This window comes from Lissotriton helveticus, chromosome 11 (genome assembly GCF_964261635.1).
Source record: "Lissotriton helveticus chromosome 11, aLisHel1.1, whole genome shotgun sequence".
In the NCBI taxonomy this organism is placed as follows: domain Eukaryota; kingdom Metazoa; phylum Chordata; class Amphibia; order Caudata; family Salamandridae; genus Lissotriton; species Lissotriton helveticus.
In genome coordinates this window covers 220,481,866-220,507,572 of record NC_136072.1, presented here as the reverse complement: position 1 = coordinate 220,507,572, position 25,707 = coordinate 220,481,866, and the positions used below count along the sequence as shown (strand labels likewise).

The 25,707-nt window shown below is 47.0% G+C and overlaps 1 protein-coding gene across 1 annotated transcript in view; it reads left to right on the top strand.

Moving 5' to 3' along the window:
* Nucleotides 1-25,707, top strand: part of LOC144792577 (vomeronasal type-2 receptor 1-like) — a 329,343-nt gene that overhangs the window by 206,696 nt on the left and 96,940 nt on the right. Inside the window, exon 2 of the mRNA XM_078667685.1 lies at nucleotides 17,704-17,995. Within this exon, the coding sequence (XP_078523811.1) occupies nucleotides 17,704-17,995 (292 nt within the window). The remainder of the gene's footprint in view (nucleotides 1-17,703; nucleotides 17,996-25,707) is intronic.

Sequence of the window (25,707 nt, the reverse complement as noted above, 5' to 3'; positions counted from 1 at the left end):
CTAAAGGTTCTGGAAATAAGCAAATAGAAAAGTTTAAAATAAGCTACTAGAAACGTGAAACTGCAGATCATATTAAATCTCAGAAATTCTTAGAGCGAGGTATCAACATAGTCCAAGATATCTATATTAGGTATACCACACCATTAATATTTTCTAAAGTCATGTAAACACCATCCCATGACAAGAGGATACTTGATAATGGGAGCATCCTAAGGAGCGCCTTGGGAGCACAGCAAGTAGTGAGGAAAACAGGACATCTCTCTATCTATCAACAGATCCCTGGTGAACAACTTACCAAATGGATAATTATTTTCTACAAGGAGGAACAGGCCCCAAAATCAGCAGATTGGGGTTGGCTTCCAGGACTCCTTGACTCGTCTTCATACATGCATCAGCTAGTTAAGAGCTCTAAACTTCTTGGAGGCATTGGGCGTGTGTTATCGCTACTCTCCTGGAATACAGCAGGTGTAAATGAACTCAAAATTGATTCAGAGCTAATGGAATGGGACAATAGATTTAATATAATATAATATGTCTACAGGAAACATGGACAAAAGAGTAACTCTCCTGAAAACGGTGTGCCTCTAAGGTGAAACCCACTGTGCAGTTGTTGGAACCTGAAAGACCATGGGCAGGCTCGCAACATTTATTTCAAACATGTTGGACCATACATGGTTGACAGTAGAGATAGCCTCTAACTACATCTTAGTCACAGGTATTACATTTCACAGCAGGAATACATTGTGAATTATGCTTTACAATATATATATTCACCCAGATCTTGTTAGAAGACGATTAGCCCAGGAAATCCCAGGAATTAGCACCTGAAGGATCAACAGAGCACAAGAACCTGAGCACCGGTTAGCAATGGTGAAGAACGCAGAGTCCTAATATCATCAAAAACCTGGTCAGAAAAAAGTGTAGAAGGAAGGCAAAAAGTTGGAGGGAAGACGACCCTAAGGCTGTCAGGTCTAACACCAGACATGTTAGAAGTCTTTGCAAGACTTGGGGGCCAAAGGTAATGCAGACTCTTTTGATGCTTCTTCCTATGTATTAAAAAAGAAATATATTTCAGCGGCGAGAAAACATGGTGTCTGACACCATCTACCCATCTAGCCTCTTTTAATGAAGATGCCGCACAGGTTTACTTGCAATTAATTATCTGTAAATAAAGTTTGACGAAGGAGAGTGGGGCCTAGTAAAGAACCAAGCCTGGGCCATAATACCTTCTCTGCCCCATAACTTTTATTAGAACATTATCTGGAACGTTGAGAGCCGAACAGCTAATACAACATCTCAGAATGTAGTCCATAACTCTTGGTATAGCACTGATCTTGAATGTCCAAGAAAACACATCCCTCATCCAAAGCTCTGGTAAAAAGAAGAGAAGGAATTACTGTAGTGCTAGTGCCAGTGCTTAATTTGAGCCGGTGGTTTCTGGTGCTCAGCACCGGCACTTAGTTGTGAACACCTGCACTATGACTGTCTGCTACAAGGTGGCGCTGTCTGTGTATTTTAGAGGTGAGCAGAACAACAGCTGTTTATTCAATATACAATAAACACTAATAATTCATGTCACTCAAGTCATTCTTATAGCTTTGGGGGCATGGAATAGTCTGAACAACTCACTTGAAGGAGTGTTATGGTTTGTAGGGTTCATTGACAGAATATCGATGTAAAAATATAGAAGTAAAAAGGAAAAACATATCGATAAAAAATATAGAATGCAAAAATATTAACTTCCTATATTCAAACAGGTAAGAACAAAAATATCGGGAAAAGATATCGTTGTAAAAAATATAGTTGTACAAAATATCGATTTTTATATATCTATAACATAAAATAATAAATATGAAATATGTAAAATAATACAATTAATATGAAAAAATGAAGTAGATTTAATATACATGTAAAAATAAATAAACTGTATTAAAAAAGTTAATCACATACATAATAACTAATATATATTTACTTTAAAACAATTAATAAACTATTGATTTTAATTTATTTTATAATTTTAAAATTATATAAAAATTTGCAAATATATATATATTTATATGCACCAGGAACATACAATCTAATAAAAAAACATTCTATTATAAATTAAAACATGAAACTATTTAAAAATCTTCAAGCTTAAATTTCCCACTCCAGTCAGTGCAACAGTAGGGAAAGTGTTGGATATCGGAGGGGTAAAAATTACTATTCCCACTCCAGCGAGTGCAACAGTAGGGAACGTGTTGGATAGTGGCAGGATTACATTTACTATTTCAACTCCAATCAGTGCAGCAGTAGGGAAAGTGTTAGATAGCGGAGTGGTAAAAATTACTATTCCCGCTCCAATAATTGTGAAAGTAGGGAAAGTATTGGATAGCGGAGGGGTAAAAATAACTATTCCCACTCCAATGAGAGCAACAGTAGGGAAAGTGTTGGATAGCGGAGGGGTTAAATTCTCACTCCAGTCAGTTCAAAATTAAAAACAAACAGCATTTTAACAACTAAAATATTAAAAAAAAAAATATATATATATATACAAATTTAAATACAAATATTTAATATTAAATTTGTTTAAAAACATATTATAATGTTAAATACATATGACAAATACCTACAAATATTATATTAAATAAAATAAAAAATAACTTCCAAACAAATAAATATTTTTTAATTAGAAATTATTTTAAAACAACATCATTAATTATTACATAAATTGACTTTTTAATTTCCTACCGTATAACACCACACAATTCACAACCCACATCTGCATTTTTTTTAAATGCACTTCTTTAATCAACATACTTAATAACCAATTAAAGAAATCTTATTAATTCAAAAACAAATTAAAACTCATAAAAATTAATTGACTTCCCAGACTTTACCCCTATAATCCCCACAGCTAAAATAAACTGTAAAATAATTAATTACACAATTCAAACTTATTTTCAATTAAAAATGAATAGTATTTAACAACTAATTATAAAGTAAGTAAAATTAATTTACTCCCCACACTGTACCCCATAACAGTAAAACCCATACACACAAAATATAAACAAATACCCTAATTAAATATCAATTAATTAATTAATTAATATTAATAATCAACCAATTATTAATTGATTGAATATATATTACTTCCCATCTTTTACCCCTATAAACCCCACAACCAACCCCTAAAATTCATTACACAATGCCCATATTTAAATTTCAATTTATTAATTCATATTAATGAACTACTAATTATTCATTAATTAAACATAAATTACTTCCCACCCTTTACCCTAATAAACCCCAAAACCTGCACCTAAAATTAACTCATTAACCTCATTTCCACACAGACAGACTGGAAAACTGGAACTCCTCATTTCATTTCTAAAACCACAAATACCCCTCACAGCTGCAAACTGACGTTCTCATCCCCCAATCGCCCTCTGCGCAGCGGCAACACCTCGGTGACCATCTACACTAACGGCACAGTCCTGATAATGACAATCTAGAGATATTCAACTCCCTCTTCCCCTCGCTACGTAACACCCACTCTCACGCTTGCCCCCCGACTGACTCACTCCCTGTCCTTGGACAGTTCAAATAGCCATGAAACTCCGGAATCTAATCCCACGCCTGTCGCTGATACCAGCATCCTTCCCCCCTTGACACTTACCCCCACTCCATCCCCCCGCTCCCAACTCACACAGTTCTTACCCCCACCTTTATACCAACCAAGGGCATGACACTTTGGAGGTTCTCCAACCCCAGACTGTCCGTTGCCTACCCCCTCCCCCTCACAATGCCATCCTCAACCAGTAAACACAGACCCTATCCCACTAGTTATGCTTCCCTGCACCCTCCCTCCATCCACACACAAGAGTACGCCAACACCACAGCGCAATTCTTCGCTTCCCCCTCCCATGGCCACCCACAGTGGTAACATGGACACCACTGACACCATAACACAGCCCAACTCGGACAAGCTCTCCCCCTACCGGGAATGCCCCACTCAGTCCTCCCCTTCAACCCATCCTGAGAAGACGACTCAGTGTCTCGCTCTACTAGAAAGCCAACTAGAAACAATAATCCTGGGCCTCCAAGATATCCTACTGAACCTCAATACTCTTCGAGAGCTCCACCCTTGCCCACTTCCGTCCCACACCTTCTCCATCCATAATCATCAAAGACCTGCTAAAGTGCAGGGGTGCAATCAGTACTCAACCCATCTCCCAAATCAGAATCAGAGACCCTACAGATCTAGACCCGCTATGTCCTCGAATCATGGCTTAATGAGTTCTCCTCCCCATTCATGGACTTACTTGTTCCCCCAGGCTTTGTGATCATCAATGAAGACAGAAAAGTTCAGCGAGGTGGGGGTGTAGCTATCATACACAAGACCACCATACTTGTGACGGAAATCAACACCTTCAACTACAACTCCTTCGAATGTCTAACCACAAACATCAAGACAAGAGATAACAAACCACTTCTCTGCCACCTCCTCTACCACCCGCCTGGCCACTCCGCCGCATTCGGAGAACATTTATCTGACCTGATAACCCACTGCTCACTTCGTGACAACACCAACTTAATTCTAGGTGACCTCAACCTCCACTGGAATAACAAAAATGATCCGCTGATCCAAACCCTGAATGAACTTCTTCACAACAACAACAACCTCACCAAACATTGTGAAGAGGAAACCCACAAAGGAGGAGCAACCCTTGATGCCATTATTGCCCATCCTGACTCAGTCACGATCGACCACATCCTGCCCGTTGACTGGTCCGATCACCACATCATCCTATTCAACATCAACCAAGTACTCCTAGGTCAGCCCCTCACGTGGGACCCCCATCAATTGGTGAGAAATCGAACTCAGATCCCCCTGGCGGACTTGGAAGTCAAGATAAACTCTCTCCTTCACATTCCCACAGAGGATCTCACCACAACAGAACTCACCTCCCACTACAACTCCAATATGACTGACATTCTAGCCAAAATAGCGCCCCTGAAACAAAAAAGGGTTAGAATCACCCCATCCAGATCCTGGTTTAACACAGACGTAAACTCTGAGAGAAGGCAATTAAGAGCCGTTGAAAGACTCTGGCGGAACAACCCGTCCCAAATCCTCCAAGAACAACTAAAAACAATACGGTGTATGTACAAAAAACACATCAAAAATGAAAAGACTTCTTTCTTTTGCAACGCTTTAGACAATGCTAAAACAGGCCCAAGGAGCTCTTCAAGCTCATTCGCCAACAAGCTTCCAAACCCCCGGCACCCTCAGTTCTGGCTTCCAAAGACTTGTGTGAGAATTTCGCTAACTTCTTCAACTACAAAATTTCCAAGATTGAGCTCTCCTTTGATGTCACCCGCAGTCCCCACACAAGAGTACACCCCTAGGGATAGGAGCTGCCACTCACGAGCTCCCACCTACACACTGGAAAGTTTTCAACCCCATCTCTGAAGAAGAGATAGCCAAAATGATCTCCCCCACTAAACTCTCCTCTTACGCCTCCGATCCTATTCCGGCCCAGTTAGCCAAAACGCTCAATCTCTCCTTAGACCCGCTGAGGACCAAGATCATTAACAGCTCCCTCACTACTGGAGTCCTACCGGACTGCCTTAAAGTCGGCCAAGTCACGCCACTATTGAAAATACCGGGATTAGACACTAACGACTTAAACAACTTCAGACCTGTGTATAATCTTTCTCTCCTAGCCAAAATCATGGAAAGGTGCATTCTCCTCCAATTGACTCAACACACAGACAACACTAACCTCTTAGACACTCACCAATCAGGCTTCAGAAAAGGTTGTGTTGGACCCGGCCTCATGGCGTGGTCCTACCCCTCCCGCATGGAGGGCCCAGGCTGACATCGGCCCTCCACCCAGCACCGGGCAGCCCTTCTGCCCGACACTGCACGCCCCAACATTGCTGGTCCGGTCACCATCCCGGACCCCCCCCTACTGGCCTGGCTCCATCATGGGCCCCTCACGACCTACGCACGAGGCCGCGCCCGACTCCATCTTGGGCCCAACACGTCACGACCACGTGGCCTCGGCCCCGGCCCCGGCCCCAGCGAAGCCCAGACATCGAGGCACCACGATCTACCCAGGTGGTCGAGTGGCCACTCGACAGATCCCGGAGGAGGGGAGTTTAGATGGCCCTCCAACCGTCCCCGGACGCCTGGTATCGATCACCCCCGGCATCCCTGGGTGCTGGCTCCACCCCCCTGCTGGGTGTCTGGACACCATCTTCCCGGCCCCTCTGACCCCCAGGCGCGAGGGTCCGGACATCAAAGGACTCCAGTCCTATATCTGGGCCAGCCCCGGAGTAGGACGGCAGTTGTATCCTGGACTGGAACGCCCTACTGACGCTGTCACGGCCGACACCAGAAGAACTCATTCCCTGTAACCCGACGAGAACCTGAGAGCCTGCTGGCGCTGCCGCGGCCCACCTTTGCCGAACCATCTTGAGAGCCTGCTGGCACTGCCGCGGCCCACATTTGCCGAACCATCTTGAGAGCCTGCTGGCGCTGCCGCGGATCACCTTCGCCGAACCATCTTGAGAGCCTGCTGGCGCTGCCGCGGCCCTCCTTTGTCGAACCATCTTGAGAGCCTGCTGGCGCTGCCGCGGCCCACCTTTGTCAAACCATCTCGAGAGCCTGCTGGCGCTGCCGCGGCCCACCTTTGCTGAACCATCTTGGGAGCCTGCTGGCGCTGCCGCGGCCCACCTTTGTCGAACCATCTCGAGAGCCTGCTGGCGCTGCCGCGGCCCACCTTTGCTGAACCATCTTGAGAGCCTGCTGGCGCTGCCGCGGCTCGACCTCTCGGAACCCCCGGCTCGAGGATTGAGAGCTGTGCGCAGGGTATCTCTTTCTGCATCCATACCGAGACTGTCCCGCTACCCTGTCCCTCTTACGAGACTTTACAGATCCCTCGATCTGCCTGTATATACCGCTGAGACCCAGCCACCTTTATTCTTGATAAAGCCTAAGAACTGAACCTCTTGTGTGGTGTCCGTTTGTGGTGTTGTGGTTATCCTGCTGTACGATCCTAGGAGGGGACCCTCACCCAGGAGGCCTCTCAGTAACGCTCGGCTACTTCTTGACGGAGAGGTGGACCTAGGGGTGGTCAGTCAGACATCTTCTGCCTCCCCCGGGATCGCCTTTCTAACATTGGTGGCAAGCGACGGGATCCGAGCCGACGCAGATCGTACAGAGAGTAATTCACCCACTACTGAGAAAAACACACCACGACCATGACTACTCAGGAAACCAGACCGACTGCGGAATTCCAGAAAGAAAAGATGGAAGATTACAGCCACAAGGAATTAAAACAATTCTGCAAGGACCTAGGCATCGCTACAACGGGCCTCAACACCAAAGAGGACTTTAAATCAGCCCTGCAAGCCTGGGTGGACGCCGATAACGCGCCACCCCAGCATGAAGATAACCCGGGCCCGAACGGACGCCCGGAGACCGACACGAACCCAGCGAGGGAAAGACCCGCAAACCTGGACACGGGCCTCCCCCACGGAGACGCCCGAGAACAAGAGAAGAACCGGCTCCACGAGCTGGAGCTCGCCCAACTCCGACAAGAAGGAGAGATACAGCTGGTGGAAAGGAAATTAGCCCTCGAACAACTACGGCTAGAAGGAGACCTAGAGGAAAGGCGAAGACAACGAGACCTAGAAGAAAAGAAACTCATGCTCGAGCATGAGCGCGGCCTCAAAGAACTGGAAATCAAGGCCAAGACAACCGAAACCGGCACCGCCGGGGGTAAGACCTCACCCCCACCGGTGGACACGAAGGTGCACATACCCAAGGAGGTCGTCAAAGAATACTATAAGAACAACGACATCCAACAGTGGTTCAAAGCCTACGAGGTCGCCATGACAGCCCATCGAGTACCCCTCAAAGATTGGGGCGCCGGCCTATGGGGAAAGTTCATCAACGAGGGGAGAGACGCCCTGCTAGAGCTCCCCGACGCCGAGATGACCTCGTACGAACACATGAAGACCGCCCTCCACACTCGCTACGGACTCACCCCCGAAATGTACCGGCAGCGATTCCGAGACTGTAAAAAAATCCCCGGTACCACTTGGGTGGAGTACGTGAACTTTTACAGCAGAGCCTTCGAAGGGTGGATCAGAGGCTGCCAGGTCACCACCTACCAGCAGTTGGTCGACCTCATCCTATGGGAACATCTTTCCAATAACTGCTTCATCGAACTCCGGCAGCACCTCCTCGACAGCAAATTGACAGAGCCACGAAAACTCGCTGTCGAGGCGGATAGATGGGTGAGCAACCGAGTTCCCCGGAGTCCGATGGGAGACTACGGCCGGGGATCCCCGGGAAACCACCGACCCCGAGGCGGCGGAGGAGGCCAGAGCAGGGGCCGAGACACCCCCGCGGGGTCATCCCCTACCTCCCCGTCGCCATCCCTGGGGTGGAGGGGGGGCCCCCCAGCAAGACCCGGGCCTCGCCCGAATGTTACGTGCCACAGATGCCAGCGACAGGGCCATTATGCGAACGACCCTCTCTGCCCGATGAACCAGCGACCCGGCACCACCGGTCCCCCGAGCCGCCAGATCGCGGCCGCCGCCCTGAGTGCAGAGGGAGGCGAAGAAGAGGGTGACGACACCGAGCAGGCCGAGTGGGAGCCCGCCGCCATGATCTTAGCATGCCTGGGTGATCGAGACATGATCCCCCGAGACCCGATCCCAGGTAACACCCAGAAATATCGCCAATGGGTCACCATCAATGGACGCCGGGCCGAAGCCCTCCGGGATACTGGGGCCAGCGTGACGGCGGTCCGCTGCCACTTGGTGACCTCCGAACAAATTCTTCCCAACGTCTTGTGCCCAGTGCGGTCGGCGGACAACTCTGAGAGTTTGTGCCAGATGGCCCGCATCCCCTTCGAGTGGGGAGGGGTGTCGGGCATGCTGAAAGTGACTGTCCGAGACGATGCCCCCGTGGACTGCCTCCTCGGGAACGACCTGGAAAGTTCCCTCTGGGCCGGCGTAGAGCGGAGAGAGCATCTGGGGATGCTAGGCCTTCCCGAGTGGGTTTGTGCGACCACCCGCTCCATGTCCTCCCGGCCCTTCACCCCAACGGAGGAAGCCCCGATCGAGGAGCCGGAGTGGCCCGCACCTCCACCGCCCGCCGTCCCCGAGGACGCCGACCCTGAACCCGGCCCCCAGGGGCCCAGCCAGGAAGAAATCACCGAGCTCGGCCACCTTCCAGAACTAGCTCAATGGCGCCAAGAAGGTGGCCCCACCCGCGAACAATTCCGACAAGAACAGAGCACCTGTCCCTCCCTCGAGGGAATTCGATGCCAAGCCGCCACTCAAGCCGCTGGGGACCCTGCGGGGTCCCACTGGGTCTATTGGGACAACGACCTTCTCTACAGTGAGCAGAAGATTGCCGAACTAGGGGCCAGCCGGGTGCTGGTCGTTCCCCTCCGATTTAGAGACTTCCTTTTGAACTTAGCACATGATGTGCCCCTCGCCGAGCACCTGGGGCAGGACAAAACGTACAGCCGCCTGGTGACTCATTTCTACTGGCCGAAAATGCGCAGCGATGTGCACAATCACTGCCGATCCTGCCCGACCTGTCAAGCCAGCGGGAAGAGCCTTTTCCCGTAGTCACCACCCCCTTCGAGCGAGTGGGGATCGACATTGTGGGACCCTTGGACCCCCGCACCTCCCAAGGGCACCGCTTCATCCTTGTTCTAGTGGACCATGCCACCCGCTATCCGGAAGCCATCCCCCTCCGAACCATCACGGCCCCAGTAGTAGGCTGAGCCCTAATGGGGATCTTCTCCCGAGTCGGCTTCCCCCGAGAATTCGTGAGTGATCGGGGCACAAACTTTATCTCCAAGTATATGCGATCCCTGTGGCATCAGTGCGGGGTCACATATAAGTTCACCACCCCGTATCACCCCCAAGGGAATGGACTTGTGGAGCGGTTTAACCGAACACTGAAGGGAATGATCAAGGGCCTAGAGGAGCCACTACGACGCAAATGGGATGTTCTGCTGCCTTGCCTCCTGTTTGCATATCGCGAAGTACCCCAGAAGTCCCTGGGGTTCAGCCCCTTCGAACTATTGTATGGGCACCCGGTCCGAGGCCCCCTCAGCCTGGTCAAAGAAGGCTGGGAGACGGCTGTCCGAGGTGCTCCACCAGATGTCTACCAGTACCTCCTGACCCTCCGCAACCAGACTCGGAAGTTCCGGGAACTTGCCGAGGCCAACCTCGAGGCCAGTCAGGAGGAGATGAAACGCTGGTATGACCAGAACGCCTCATCCATCGAATTCGAGCCGGGCCAGCAAGTCTGGGTCATGTCCCCGGTTGAACCTTGCGCCCTCCAGGACAAATGGACGGGGCCCTTCAAAGTGGTGGAACGCAAAAGCCCCGTCAACTATCTGGTGGACGTGGAATCCCCCAGGAACCCCCTCCGGGTTCTACACGCTAACCGGCTCAAGCCGCACTTTGCCCGCACCGAACTAAGTCTGCTGTTAGCGACCGATGACGGAGCTGAAGACGACTCCGAACCTTTACCAGATCTCATGAGCACCACTGAGAAGGACGGCTCCATCGAAGGGGTCATGCTCTCCTCCACCCTGACTCCGGAACAGCACCATGACTGCCGGCAGCTGCTGGGGCAGTTTGCAGATCTGTTTCCCTCACCCCTGGAATCACCCGGTGGTGTGTCCACGATGTAGACACCGGAGACAGCCCGCCTGTAAGACACCGAGCTTTCCGAGTGCCCGACCGAGTGCGGGCCTGCATCCAGTCCGAGGTGGCCAAGATGCTAGCGCTGGGGGTAGTCGAACCCTCCGACAGTCCGTGGGCCAGCCCAGTTGTCCTGGTCCCTAAAGCCGCCGCCCCCGGCACACCCCCGGAGCTCCGGTTCTGTGTTGACTACCGGGGGCTGAATGCCGTCACCAGGACCGATGCCCATCCCATCCCCCGGGCGGATGAACTGATCGATCGCCTGGGGGCTGCGAAGTATCTCAGCACCTTCGATCTCACGGCCGGGTATTGGCAGATCGGCCTCACCCCTGGAGCGCAAGAGCGATCAGCCTTCTCGGCCCCTGATGGCCACTACCATTTCAAGGTAATGCCCTTCGGCATGAAAAACGCCCCGGCCACCTTCCAGAGACTCGTGAATAGAGTGCTGGCCGGGCTAGAAGAGTTCAGCGCCGCCTACCTAGACGACATTGCGGTGTAAAGCCTCCGCTGGGATGCACACCTGACCCACCTCCGGGAGGTCCTGTCGGCCCTCCGACGGGCCGGACTAACAATAAAGGCCAGCAAGTGCCAGATCGGCCAAGGGTCCGTGACGTATCTGGGACACCAAGTGGGGAGCGGCCTGGTGGCTCCCCTCCAGCCAAAGATTGACGCTATCCAGGCCTGGGAGCCCCCGGTCACCCAGACCGCCGTCCGAGCCTTCCTGGGGCTCACTGGATACTATCGGCGCTTCATCAAAAACTATGGGAGCATTGTGGGGCCCCTCACAGAACTGACCTCCAAGAAGCTACCCCAGAAGGTATGCTGGACCCCAGAGTGCCACGCAGCCTTTGAGACTCTAAAGACGGCCATGTGCACCGCCCCTGTGCTCCAGGCCCCGACTACAGCCGAGAGTTTGTGGTCCAAACCGACGCCTCGGAGCACGGCATTGGGGCAGTCCTCTCACAAGTGAACCCTGAGGGAATCGACCTTCCCGTTGCCTTCATCAGCCGGCGGCTGCTGGCCAGAGAACAGTGCTGGAGCACCATCGAGAGGGAAGCCTTCGCCGTCGTGTGGGCACTAAAGAAGCTCCGACCCTACCTCTTCGGCACCCACTTCCGGGTCCAGACCGACCACCGGCCCCTGCGGTGGTTGATGCAGATGCGGGGAGAAAACCCGAAACTGTTGCGATGGTCCATCTCCCTGCAAGGGATGGACTTCACTGTGGAGCATCGCCCCGGCAACGACCACGCCAATGCTGACGGCCTGTCCCGATTCTTCCGCCTCGGCGAGGAGAATCCCCAAGAGGATGGGTGACTCTCCCCTGCCTTCAGCTGGGGGGGACGCGTGTTGGACCCGGCCTCATGGCGTGGTCCTACCCCTCCCGCATGGAGGGCCCAGGCTGACATCGGCCCTCCACCCAGCACCGGGCAGCCCTTCTGCCCGACACTGCACGCCCCAACATTGCTGGTCCGGTCACCATCCCGGACCCCCCCCTACCGGCCTGGCTCCATCATGGGCCCCTCACGACCTACGCACGAGGCCGCGCCCGACTCCATCTTGGGCCCAACACGTCACGACCACGTGGCCTCGGCCCCGGCCCCGGCCCCAGCGAAGCCCAGACATCGAGGCACCACGATCTACCCAGGTGGTCGAGTGGCCACTCGACAGATCCCGGAGGAGGGGAGTTTAGATGGCCCTCCAACCGTCCCCGGATGCCTGGTATCGATCACCCCCGGCATCCCTGGGTGCTGGCTCCACCCCCCTGCTGGGTGTCTGGACACCATCTTCCCGGCCCCTCTGACCCCCAGGCGCAAGGGTCCGGACATCAAAGGACTCCAGTCCTATATCTGGGCCAGCCCCGGAGTAGGACGGCAGTTGTATCCTGGACTGGAACGCCCTACTGACGCTGTCACGGCCGACACCAGAAGAACTCATTCCCTGTAACCTGACGAGAACCTGAGAGCCTGCTGGCGCTGCCGCGGCCCACCTTTGCCGAACCATCTTGAGAGCCTGCTGGCGCTGCCGCGGCCCACATTTGCCGAACCATCTTGAGAGCCTGCTGGCGCTGCCGCGGCCCACCTTCGCCGAACCATCTTGAGAGCCTGCTGGCGCTGCCGCGGCCCACCTTTGTCGAACCATCTTGAGAGCCTGCTGGCGCTGCCGCGGCCCACCTTTGTCAAACCATCTCGAGAGCCTGCTGGCGCTGCCGCGGCCCACCTTTGCTGAACCATCTTGGGAGCCTGCTGGCGCTGCCGCGGCCCACCTTTGTCGAACCATCTCGAGAGCCTGCTGGCGCTGCCGCGGCCCACCTTTGCTGAACCATCTTGAGAGCCTGCTGGCGCTGCCGCGGCTCGACCTCTCGGAACCCCCGGCTCGAGGATTGAGAGCTGTGCGCAGGGTATCTCTTCCTGCATCCATACCGAGACTGTCCCGCTACCCTGTCCCTCTTACGAGACTTTACAGATCCCTCGATCTGCCTGTATATACCGCTGAGACCCAGCCACCTTTATTCTTGATAAAGCCTAAGAACTGAACCTCTTGTGTGGTGTCCGTTTGTGGTGTTGTGGTTATCCTGCTGTACGATCCTAGGAGGGGACCCTCACCCAGGAGGCCTCTCAGTAACGCTTGGCTACTTCTTGACGGAGAGGTGGACCTAGGGGTGGTCAGTCAGACATCTTCTGCCTCCCCCGGGATCGCCTTTCTAACAGGTTGCAACACAGAGACAGCGATCCTCAATGTCATTGACGACCTACACAAATCACTAGATGCAAGCCAATGCTCCCTGCTCATTCTCCTGGACTTATCGGCTGCCTTTGACTCAGTAGACCATAACCTGCTCATCAAGGTACTTCATGAGAGGGTAGGGGCAGAAGAGGTGGTCCTAAAGTGGTTTCTCCAGAACCGCAGCCAAAGAATAAAGATTAGAAACTTTTCATCAGACCTCCACCCTGTCAATAGAAGCGTTCCCAAGGGATCAGTTCTATCACCTCAACTGTTCAACATCTACATGGAACCCCTCACTACCATACTGAAAACGTCAAGCATCTCCTTCTACCTCTATGCGGACGACACCCAGATCTACCTTGAAACCTCCTCCATTGATGATATTCACAGACTCAATGACACTCTAAGATTCATCCAACACTGGTTATCACAAAACCACCTGAGACTCAATAAAGACAAAACGGAAATCCTCCTCATCTCTAACAAAGAGGAGAACCCCCAAATCACAGAATGGCTAAACTCAATTGATGCCCTAAATGACAATCTCACCCTGGCGGATTCCGCAAAATCGCTCAGAATCACCCTGGACCGCAAACTTGACATGACCTAAAACATTAAGAACACCGTCAATAGCGCCTTCCTTAACCTGAAGCTTCTTAACAAAATTAAGCCCTTCATCCCGCCTAACAACCTCAAACTAGCCACTCAATCCCTGGTGCTGTCAAGACTAGATTATGGGAATGCTTCCCTCACAGGTACAGCAAAATCCCACCTAGCCCACCTCAGATCTACGCTCAACGCAGCAGCCAGAATGGTCACTGGAGTGAAGAAGTTTGATCACATCTCGCCCGCACTCAGAGAGCTAAAATGGCTTCCAATTGAAATGTGTGCCAAAATCAGAACGGCCTCCCTCACGCAAAGTGCTGGACTGGCCGTAGCGGGCACCGGGTAATCCCCCGGTGCGCCGCATGGGTGGGGGGACGGTTTGGGGCCCCTGTTGGTTGTTTCTGTTACAGGGCCGTTTTTGCAGCATAGCCCTGTAACAAAATCGGCCTAAAATCGGCCCTGGCAAAGAGCTCGGCGGCACCCACAACCCTCCCGGGGTGGGGAGGGGGGGCGGCTGAGCACTTTGCCAGGGCCAGTTTTGGTTCCCAGTCCAGCCCTGCTCACGCACTGAGGGCCAGATGCATCAAGCATCCATTTTGCGATTCCTTATTAGCGAAAAATAAGGAATCGCTAATAAGGAATAGCAAAATGGAATGCATCAAGCAATCACTACATAAATAGCGATTCCTTAGAATTCCTTAATTGCGAGTCGCAAATTGCGAGTCGCAATTAATGAATACCTCCCCATTCATTCCTATGGGCCCAGAGGCCCATAGGAATGAATGGGAAGACAATCTCAATTTGCGAATCACAATTAGCGATTCGCAAATTGAGATTGCGAGTTCAAGGGTGCAGGGGTGTCCAAAGGACACCCTGTTGCACCCCTGATTTTGATCTGTGCACATATGTTGCGCACACACATGCCCTTAGGGCATGTGTGTGCGCAACATGAAACTTTAAAATATGCACAAAAGTGCATTTTTCTAAGTTTTTGCAAATTACCACGAAGTTGTACTTCGTGGTAATTTGCGTGCCCTATTAGCGAATTCGCTATTTTTGAAACTTTCATGCATTGCATTTAAGGAATCTCAATTTGAGATTCCTTAAATGCAAACAATCGCAATTTAGCGAATTCTCTATTAGCGATTTTTGCATTTGGGATGATGCATCCCAAATGCAAAAATACCGGTCGCAAAGGGGCAGATTCTGAGAATCTGCCCCTTTGCGACCGGTTTTTAGCTTGATGCATCTGGCCCAAAGCCCTTCATACAGGGAAACCAGCCTACCTGGCCGCCAAACTCAAGAAGGCTGGTCAGACAAGAAGCCTCAGAAACTCCAACACTCTACTCCTCATCCCACCGAAAATCCTCAAACAAAAACCGCTTCACGATCCTTCTCTGGAAATGCCCCCAAAATATGGAACTCCATCCCAGTTCATATTAGGACTACCCCCTCCTTTCTACAATTCAAAAGACACCTCAAAGACCACTTCCTTAACCGGTCTCTCCCGAATGGATAGTCGCTGCCGAAAAACCTAAGCCTGCACTTCGCTGGACTTAACCACGGCCTCACCAAGGTGCCTCTTCCCCCCACCCCCCTTATTGTGCTAACTATTGGGACTCCCTTTGTTTTCCTTTCCTGTAATGTTATTCAACACACAGGTCTTCCAGTTATGCCTTGATTCAATGTGCTTACGATCGCCTTAATATGTTGCCTCAACCCATGTTGTGAAGCGCTCCGATACCTTCGGGTCTGGCTAGGCTATACAAAACTCTACAATAAATAAATAAACTAAACAATTTCCATAATTAAATTTCAATCAATTAATTAATATAAATCAACAACTAATTATTAATTAATTAAACATAAATTACTTCCCACCCTTTACCCCATAAACCCCACAACCCAAACCTAAAACAAATTACACAATTACAATAATTAATTACCAATTAATTAATTAACATTAATTAACAACGAATTAATAATAAATAAATGACTTCCCACCCCTTGCCCCTATATACCCCACAACCCGCACCTAAAACAAATTTCACAGTTACCATAATTAATTACCAATTAATTAATTAATTTTATTTAACAACCAATTAATATTTATTGGCAAATAAATTACTTCCCACAATTAACACTAAAAAATTAATAAATAAATAAATAAATGAATAAATGAAAAAATGATCATTAATTTATTATATTAAAATTACTTCCCATCCTATTCTCTTATAAACCCACAACCTGCTACGGAACTAAAAAATGCAAAATGTACTTAAAATAAAATTGATAACTACTAAAAATGTAACACATATATTAAAAAACATAATACTTATACAAAAAAACATACATCACATACATTTAAAATATAAACAAAAACACATAAAACTAATTAAAAAATCCATATTTTAAACAACTATATTTTTGCAAACGATATTAATGAATTCTATATTTTTTAAAACAATATTTCTTACCTTAAATTCGATATTCTTGACCACGATATTCTTGCTGTCGATGTTTCGGTGTCACGCTATTTCCAACTCGATATTTATGTAATTCGACATTTCCAACTCGATATTCTGTCTGAATACCAGATGGTAGTTGCATAGGTGTTGTGGTTGTCAGCGCTGGCAAGGCAATGGGTGGTAAAGCTACAGTGGCCTCCTGGCGCAGGCCCTGGCACATATTGTATTACAAATTAAGCACTGGCAACTGCGGCATAAATGGAAAGAGGCATGATAGAAAAGGGGGCTGCATTGGCAAATCATATCAAAACAGCTTCACTAAACAGCAGGTATGGGCTCTAATGCTAGTTATTGTCTCCTGCGAACCCATTTTACAAATCCTTGTCTGTGGCTCATCCATATAGGACAAACAGCCAATAACTAAAGTAAAGAATCTGGCCTGCAATCCCTGGGGCAACTGACTTGATTCTGTGCCCATCAGAAAACAGACACACAGATGCAGTATCTTTTTGGTGCCCATCTCTTTAGGCGAGACAAATTGGTCTGTGAACCAGTTGCATGGTATGCCCTAAAATGATTAATATAACACAATCTTTCTTGTGCTAGTTCATCATGTAGTTTTAGGGGCTGGATGCAAAAAATATGCCCTCCTCCTCCCGCAGGTTATGTACAGTGGCCCCGAAGTTTCAAATCTATCCCACATATTCATTGCTTTGAGCTGAATTGGGGCCCCTTCAAGGGTTTGGGTGTCCCGAAGGGTTAGGGCTGCTTTGCATTACTCCCCTATGCAGTATAGTTTTGCTCATGAGTTTCTGAAAGCAGTGGCATGCTAACAGCAAGTGTTTAATCCTTACATTCCAAGGGTAAAATTGACTTGTTCAGAGACTGTTAGCATGATACGTTTTATGACCATAGCACAAACACTATTTTGTTCTTTATATGTAATATTGCTGTAGATTTTGCCAAACATCACTTGACTATTGTTAAATAGCCCTTTACATTAATTTTCTTAATATATGTCTGAAACTGTGATATTTTGTTACTTAATTTTTCATGTATGTGTCTTTTGTAACACAGTCTTCTTCTGTAAAGTGGGCAATTTTGGATTCTTCCACATGGCGAAAGCCCACACTTTTTGGACTAGTACACTGTAAGATATATTTTCCTGTTTTTCCAGGTTTAACTTCCGAAGTTTACGCTGGGCCAGAGCCATGATGCACGCGATCAGAGAAATAAATAACAGGACGGACATTCTGCCCAATATAACTCTGGGCTATCAGATATTTGACACCTGCTTCACCATATCCAAAGCGGTGGAAGACACATTGACGTATCTAACAGGACAAAATGAAACAATGCCCAACTTCCGGTGCAGTGCTGGTGCGCCATTGGCCGCAGTTATTGGGGCTGGTGGATCAGCCCTGTCGATTGCAACTGCGAGAATCTTCGGCTTGTACTACTTCCCACAGGTATGTTTAGTGGAAAGCACACAAGCATTGCTTTGTTAGATACATGTTCCCACTGAATTTGTGTGCTGCCTAGCTTGTTAATAGCAGTATTCTTGTGAGTAGGCTTTATATTTACCAGTTAAATTCACCATGAACGCTATAGTAAAGGTCACCATTCAGTAGAATTGATTCACAACAAATGTTTTGTTTATGCATTTTTATATAGCGCTTACATTATCCAAAGGTGCTAGAGCTCTTTACAATAGACATATTGTTGGACTTTACCCTTTCTGCAGGATTACTGCCAAACTTTTTGCCTCCACCCCTCCTGTTTTTTTCACTCGTTTTTGTAGGCTTTTAGGACTATGTGCACTTAACCACTGCTAAAGTGCTTGCGCTCGCTCCTTTAACCAAGGTACCATTAGCTTGCATCCCATTGGCACATTTAATATGTTTAAAAGTTCCTAGCAAATATTAATAGTGGGCCTGCAGCGTGTACGGTACTACCCACTGAATTAGCCTTTGTAAAGCACTTCCCAGGAATGCTTTTGCAGCCTGCTTGTAGTTTTATACTGCCATTTCGACCTGACTAAATACACCTTTTGCCAGGTGTAAACATTCTTTTTAATACATATAAATCACCCCTATGGTAGGCCCTACACAGTCCATGGGGCAGAATGCAGTGCACTTAAAAAGTTGGACATGTACATGTAAGTTGCTACATGTCCTGGTAGTGGAAAACTCCCAAATTTGTTTTTCACTACTGTAAGGGATACCACTCCCAAAAGATGACATTGGGTTACCTTATAACATTTAATAAGTGATAATGTTTGTTTGGCAACTGGTAGAAACTGCATGTTTTTTCTCACATTTATTGTGATTTATAACCCTCTTTAATGGTAAAGTCGGATTTTAAGTAACATCTCTGAAAATGCCACTTTTTGAAAGTTAGGATTTTCTTGTCCTAGCCATTTGGCGCCTGCAGCCTGTATCCTGGGTTACATGACTAGGTGTAGTTGGCATTTGACCATTGTGCATTCCTTCCAGGCAGTGAGACAAAGGGAGACTAGATGTTGTCAGGATGGGCCAACCTGCCAGGATGGGAGGGGAGGAGCTATTCTCTGCCCCACTTGCCCCACTTAAATTTTAATGGAGCAGTCCCAACACACTCACTAACAACTTAACACCAGTCTGTTGTAACCAACACCACTTGGAGCCTGGCCTGGCCAGGGTAAGGACGGAATATCCAGAACCAGATGTGGGGGCAGTCTAAAAGTTTCTCTCACTTCAAAGCTGGCACTAGGTATAAATATTGGCCCCTCGTACCAACACTTTAGTACACTTCTGCATGTATGGTCATTGCAGAGAATGACTGCCATGCTGCCAGAGGACTGCCCTGCTGCTTGAGACCTGCCCTGGTTTCTGAGAAGGAAGACTGGACATACTCTCTTCATCCTAAGCTATCTGAGGGACTCCAAGTGTCAGCTGGCTGACCTCATTTTTTTTTGTAAACAAATATTTATTGAGTTTTCTGGAAATTAATGTCACATTTGTCCGTACCACTTTTAGCATTGTTTGCTTAGTTCTTATTACAGTATTGCAAACTTATGCCTCACAGTGGTAAAGCATTTATCAATGATATTCAATAGCTTGACTCACTACTAGACCATCCGCTGCAGACATCGCGTCTCAATATGTACTCATTATTTAGCTGTAACTTCACATTACTTATGTATCTTATGCAAACTATCCCCAACTGTTCCCTCCACCCTCCCCCCCCCGGGTTTTTCACATTAGCCCTTTCAGTATGCAGCCAGTGCAATGTCAGACCACCACTTCTGGCTGTAAACTCAGATATCGTTTATCAGCTGGCTGACCTCATGTCCTGAGCTACAGGGACACAACAAGCTTCAGAACCCTCTCTGCAACTGCCCAGCTGATCGGCTGCAACTGGACCTGGCTGAGCCCTTCTGGCCTCTGCTAGAGTAAGCCCCTGATCTCCAAGAGGCAGCTCCTCAGGTCTTGGGCCTTTGGCTGGAATCGGAGTGCACTTATTTGAAGGAAAGTGATGAATCCTGAAGTTTTGGGCTTTGCACAACCATGATCAGGCCTTTTCGCACCAAGATCTTGCCGCCTACATTGACCGTCCATGACGCCCTGCCTGTTATTTGCACTATATCAAAGACCAACCGCAATGTTCTCCCTGTTCTTTGCGGCCTCCTCCACCACAGCTTAACTCTTCACACCAAATTTTGAGAAGGTAACTTTTTTAGTAGGACTAACTCGGTCCCTATATCCGGTCCACACACCATCACGGTTGGCCTAAACTTGTGACTTTCCCATGGTCTAGCATGACCAGATGACTGTGAGAGGCAATTTGTGCTTTTAGGCGCTATACTTACATACATATTTGAAGCTGCATATCCCCGGTTCTACTTATTGGATTTTTTGGCATTTTGGTCTCATTTTATTTATGAAACTTTACACTAATTCTCTAAATTGGTGTGGGATTTGTATTTTGTTGTGTTTTCACTTTATTACTGTTTGTGTGTTGCATAAATACTTTACACGTTGCCTCTAAATTAAGCTTGACTGCTTTTGTGCCATGCAATCAGAGTGTTAAGCACAGGTTAATTTAGAGACCTTTGTGGTTCACCTTGATACAGACTGTGGTTGCTGCTTGAGGGGGATCTTCAATCCCCACAATCAAAAACCTAATTTCTCACACATATGTTGTTACATGGATAGTTGCAGAGGGTTCACAAAAATATTTTAAAAAATAGTTACAGAAGGTCAAGAATTACAAAATGGTAGCTCATTACAGAAAAACGAACTATACATGATGTATATACAGCAGTGAAAGAGCTGTAGGCACATGGCGAAATGGAGGTAGTGTTGCTTTGTGCCAAGAGGTCATTGGGAAAGATTAGTTGCAATGTCTTAGCTAAAATATCATTGAAGAAGGACTTTCAATTTGTTTTGAAGGTAACTAGCAAGGTGGTAGTGTGTAGGTTTGGAGGTATTAAGCTCTAAATTCTAGTTGCACTACCCGAGAAGGGTTGTGCCAGGAATTGTTCTTTTTTGAAGGTCGGACTTTCTAGTAGCAATGTTTTGGAGTTTCGCCATGGTCTAGAACCGCCTGATAGCTTGAGTTTGTCCACCAGTTAATGGGGAGTTTATGTGTGTAGGGCATTATGGGTGATACAAGCAGATTTGCAAATAGACCGGGCTTCAGGTGGCAACCAGAGGAGTGTGACCAGCATAGGACCTTTAGGTCCTGTAGATGACGCATGCTGCTGAACGTAGAATCAATTTCAGGGGGTGAGATGGCTTTGGGGGGACACCAGTCAAGAGAGAGTAACAATAGGCATTTCAGTCGCATAAAGGGAACTGGGGTGTGTCCTGCATGGTGCAGAGCAGGAATATCGACGGACAAATATCGTCTGACATAAATATCCCCGCAGAAATATCGATTTGAAGAAATATCGACAACAAAAATATAGTTTGACCAGAATATCGACTTACAGGTAAGTAATATCGATAACAATAATATAGTTGTAATAAATATCGTTTACAAAAATATAGTTTACAAAAATATCGATTTTTTATTAATGTTATGTATTTTAGTGTTTTTAATGAGAATTGTTTGTCATTTTATTATATGTTGTAGAATTTTATTAGTTATTAATGTATATTATGTTGAATTTTGTGTTATTAGTTCCGTAGCGGGTTGTGGGTTTATAGGGGAATAGGGTGGGAAGCAATTTAAATATATAAAATTAATTGATTAATTAATGTGTTAATTTATTAATATTTGTTTAATAATTATTTGTTAATTAATTTCAATTAGTCAATTAGTAATTAATTATGTTAATTAATTAATTATGTGAATTAATTATGTTAATTGTTTAATTAATTTTAGGTGTGTGTATTGGAGTTTATATGTGTAAATGGTGTGAAGTAATTAAATTGTTATTGATTAATTATTAAATACTTTATAAATTAATTACCATTAATTAATTAGTAATTATTAATTGTAAATGTGTAATTAATTTTAGGTTTGTGTTGTGGTGTTTATAAGTGTATATGGTGTGAAAGCTGTCTATTAAATAATTAATTTATTAATTTAAAAAATACTTTAATTTTCATTAATTAATTAGTAAATATTAAATGTAATTGTGTAATTATTTTTAGGTGTGTGTGGTGGATATTATAGTGTTAAATAATGTGTAATTAAATATTTTGTATTATCTTTGTTAATAATAATATAGATAAATGTATATATTAATTATGTTTATATTGGAAATAAAATTTAATAAAAAATTTGATAGTTTTTTTTTTATTGTTTTGGGTTCCAGCGCTTTCCCTACTGTTGTACCCTGTGGAGTGGGAATAGTAATTTTCACCCTTACGCTATCCAACGCTTTCCCTACTGTTGCACTCTCTGGAGTGGGAATAGTAATTTTTACCCCTACGCTATCCAACGCTTTCCCTACTGTTGCACTCACTGGAGTGGGAATAGTAATTTTTACCCCTACGCTATCCAACGCTTTCCCTACTGTTGCACCCTTTGGAGTGGGAATAGTCATTTTTATCCCTACGCTATCCAACGCTTTCCCTACTGTTGCACCCTTTGGAGTGGGAATAGTAATTTTTACCCCTACGCTATCCAATGCTTTCCCTACTGTTGCACCCTCTGGAGTGGGAATAGTAATTTTTACTCCTACGCTATCCAACGCTTTCCCTACTGTTGCACCCTCTGGAGTGGGAATGGTAATTTTTACCCCTACGCTATCCAACGCTTTCCCTACTGTTGCACCCTTTGGAGTGGGAATAGTAATTTTTACCCCTACACTATCCAACGCTTTCCCTACTGTTGCACCCTTTGGAGTGGGAATAGTAATTTTTACCCCTATGCTATCCAACGCTTTCCCTACTGTTGCACCCTTTGGAGTGGGAATAGTAATTTTTACCCCTACGCTATCCAATGCTTTCCCTACTGTTGCACCCTCTGGAGTGGGAATAGTAATTTTTACGCCTACGCTATCCAACGCTTTCCCTACTGTTGCACCCTTTGGAGTGGGAATAGTAATTTTTACCCATACGCTATCCAATGCTTTCCCTACTGTTGCACCCTCTGGAGTGGGAATAGTAATTTTTACTCCTATGCTATCCAACGCTTTCCCTACTGTTGCACCCTCTGGAGTGGGAATGGTAATTTTTACCCCTACGCTATCCAACGCTTACCCTACTGTTGCACCCTTTGGAGTGGGAATAGTAATTCTTACCCCTACGCTATCCAACGCTTTCTCTACTGTTGCACTCACTGGAGTGGGAATAGTCATTTTTACCCCTGCACTATCCAACACTTTCCCTACTGTTGCACCCTTTGGAGTGGGAATAGTAATTTTTACCCCTACACTATCCAACGCTTTCCCTACTGTTGCACCCTTTGGAGTGGGAATAGTAATTTTTACCCCTACGCTATCCAACGCTTTCCCTACTGTTGCACCCTTTGGAGTGGGAATAGTAATTTTTACCCCTACGCTATCCAATGCTTTCCCTACTGTTGCACCCTCTGGAGTGGGAATAGTAATTTTTACTCCTACGCTATCCAACGCTTTCCCTACTGTTGCACACTCTGGAGTGGGAATAGTAATTTTTACCCCTACGCTATCCAACGCTTTCCCTACTGTTGCACCCTTTGGAGTGGGAATAGTCATTTTTACCCCTACGCTATCCAGCGCTTTCCCTCCTGTTGCACCCTTTGGAGTGGGAATAGTAATTGTTACCCCTACGCTATCCAACGCTTTCCCTACTGTTGCACTCACTGGAGTTGGAATAGTAATTTTTACCCCAACGCTATTCAACGCTTTCCCCACTGTTGCACACTCTGGAGTGGGAATAGTCATTTTTACCCCTACGCTATCCAACGCTTTCCCTACTGTTGCACTCACTGGAGTGGGAATAGTAATTTTTACCCCTACGCTATCCAACGCTTTCCCTACTGTTGCACCCTTTGGAGTGGGAATAGTAATTTTTATCCCTACGCTATCCAACGCTTTCCCTACTGTTGCACCCTTTGGAGTGGGAATAGTAATTTTTACCCCTACGCTATCCAATGCTTTCCCTACTGTTGCACCCTCTGGAGTGGGAATAGTAATTTTTACTCCTACGCTATCCAACGCTTTCCCTACTGTTGCACCCTCTGGAGTGGGAATGGTAATTTTTACCCCTACGCTATCCAACGCTTTCCCTACTGTTGCAGCCTTTGGAGTGGGAATAGTAATTTTTACCCCTACACTATCCAACGCTTTCCCTACTGTTGCACCCTTTGGAGTGGGAATAGTAATTTTTACCCCTATGCTATCCAACGCTTTCCCTACTGTTGCACCCTTTGGAGTGGGAATAGTAATTTTTACCCCTACGCTATCCAATGCTTTCCCTACTGTTGCACCCTCTGGAGTGGGAATAGTAATTTTTACCCCTACGCTATCCAACGCTTTCCCTACTGTTGCACCCTTTGGAGTGGGAATAGTAATTTTTACCCCTACGCTATCCAATGCTTTCCCTACTGTTGCACCCTCTGGAGTGGGAATAGTAATTTTTACTCCTACGCTATCCAACGCTTTCCCTACTGTTGCACCCTCTGGAGTGGGAATGGTAATTTTTACCCCTACGCTATCCAACGCTTACCCTACTGTTGCACCCTTTGGAGTGGGTATAGTAATTTTTACCCCTACGCTATCCAACGCTTTCTCTACTGTTGCACTCACTGGAGTGGGAATAGTCATTTTTACCCCTGCACTATCCAACACTTTCCCTACTGTTGCACCCTTTGGAGTGGGAATAGTAATTTTTACCCCTACACTATCCAACGCTTTCCCTACTGTTGCACCCTTTGGAGTGGGAATAGTAATTTTTACCCCTACGCTATCCAACGCTTTCCCTACTGTTGCACCCTTTGGAGTGGGAATAGTTAATTTTTACCCCTACGCTATCCAATGCTTTCCCTACTGTTGCACCCTTTGGAGTGGGAATAGTAATTTTTACTCCTACGCTATCCAACGCTTTCCCTACTGTTGCACACTCTGGAGTGGGAATAGTAATTTTTACCCCTACGCTATCCAACGCTTTCCCTACTGTTGCACTCACTGGAGTAGGAATAGTAATTTTTACCCCTACGCTATCCAACGCTTTCGCTACTGTTGCACCCTTTGGAGTGGGAATAGTCATTTTTACCCCTACGCTATCCAGCGCTTTCCCTCCTGTTGCACCCTTTGGAGTGGGAATAGTAATTGTTACCCCTACGCTATCCAACGCTTTCCCTACTGTTGCACTCACTTGAGTTGGAATAGTAATTTTTACCCCAACGCTATTCAACGCTTTCCCCACTGTTGCACACTCTGGAGTGGGAATAGTAATTTTTACCCCTACGCTATCCAAGGCTTTCCCTACTGTTGCACCCTCCGGTGTGGGAATAGTAATTTTTACCCCTACGCTATCCAGCGCTTTCCCTACTGTTGCACCCTTTGGAGTGGGAATAGTAATTTTTACCCCTACGCTGTCCAGCGCTTTCCCTACTGTTGCACCCTTTGGAGTGGGAATAGTAATTTTTACCCCTTCGCTATCAAATGTTTTAACTACTAATGTTTTAATTTTGTTATTAAATGTATGTATTATTATTTTTAAATACTTTTATGTGTTAATTAAATATAGAACATTTTATTTTA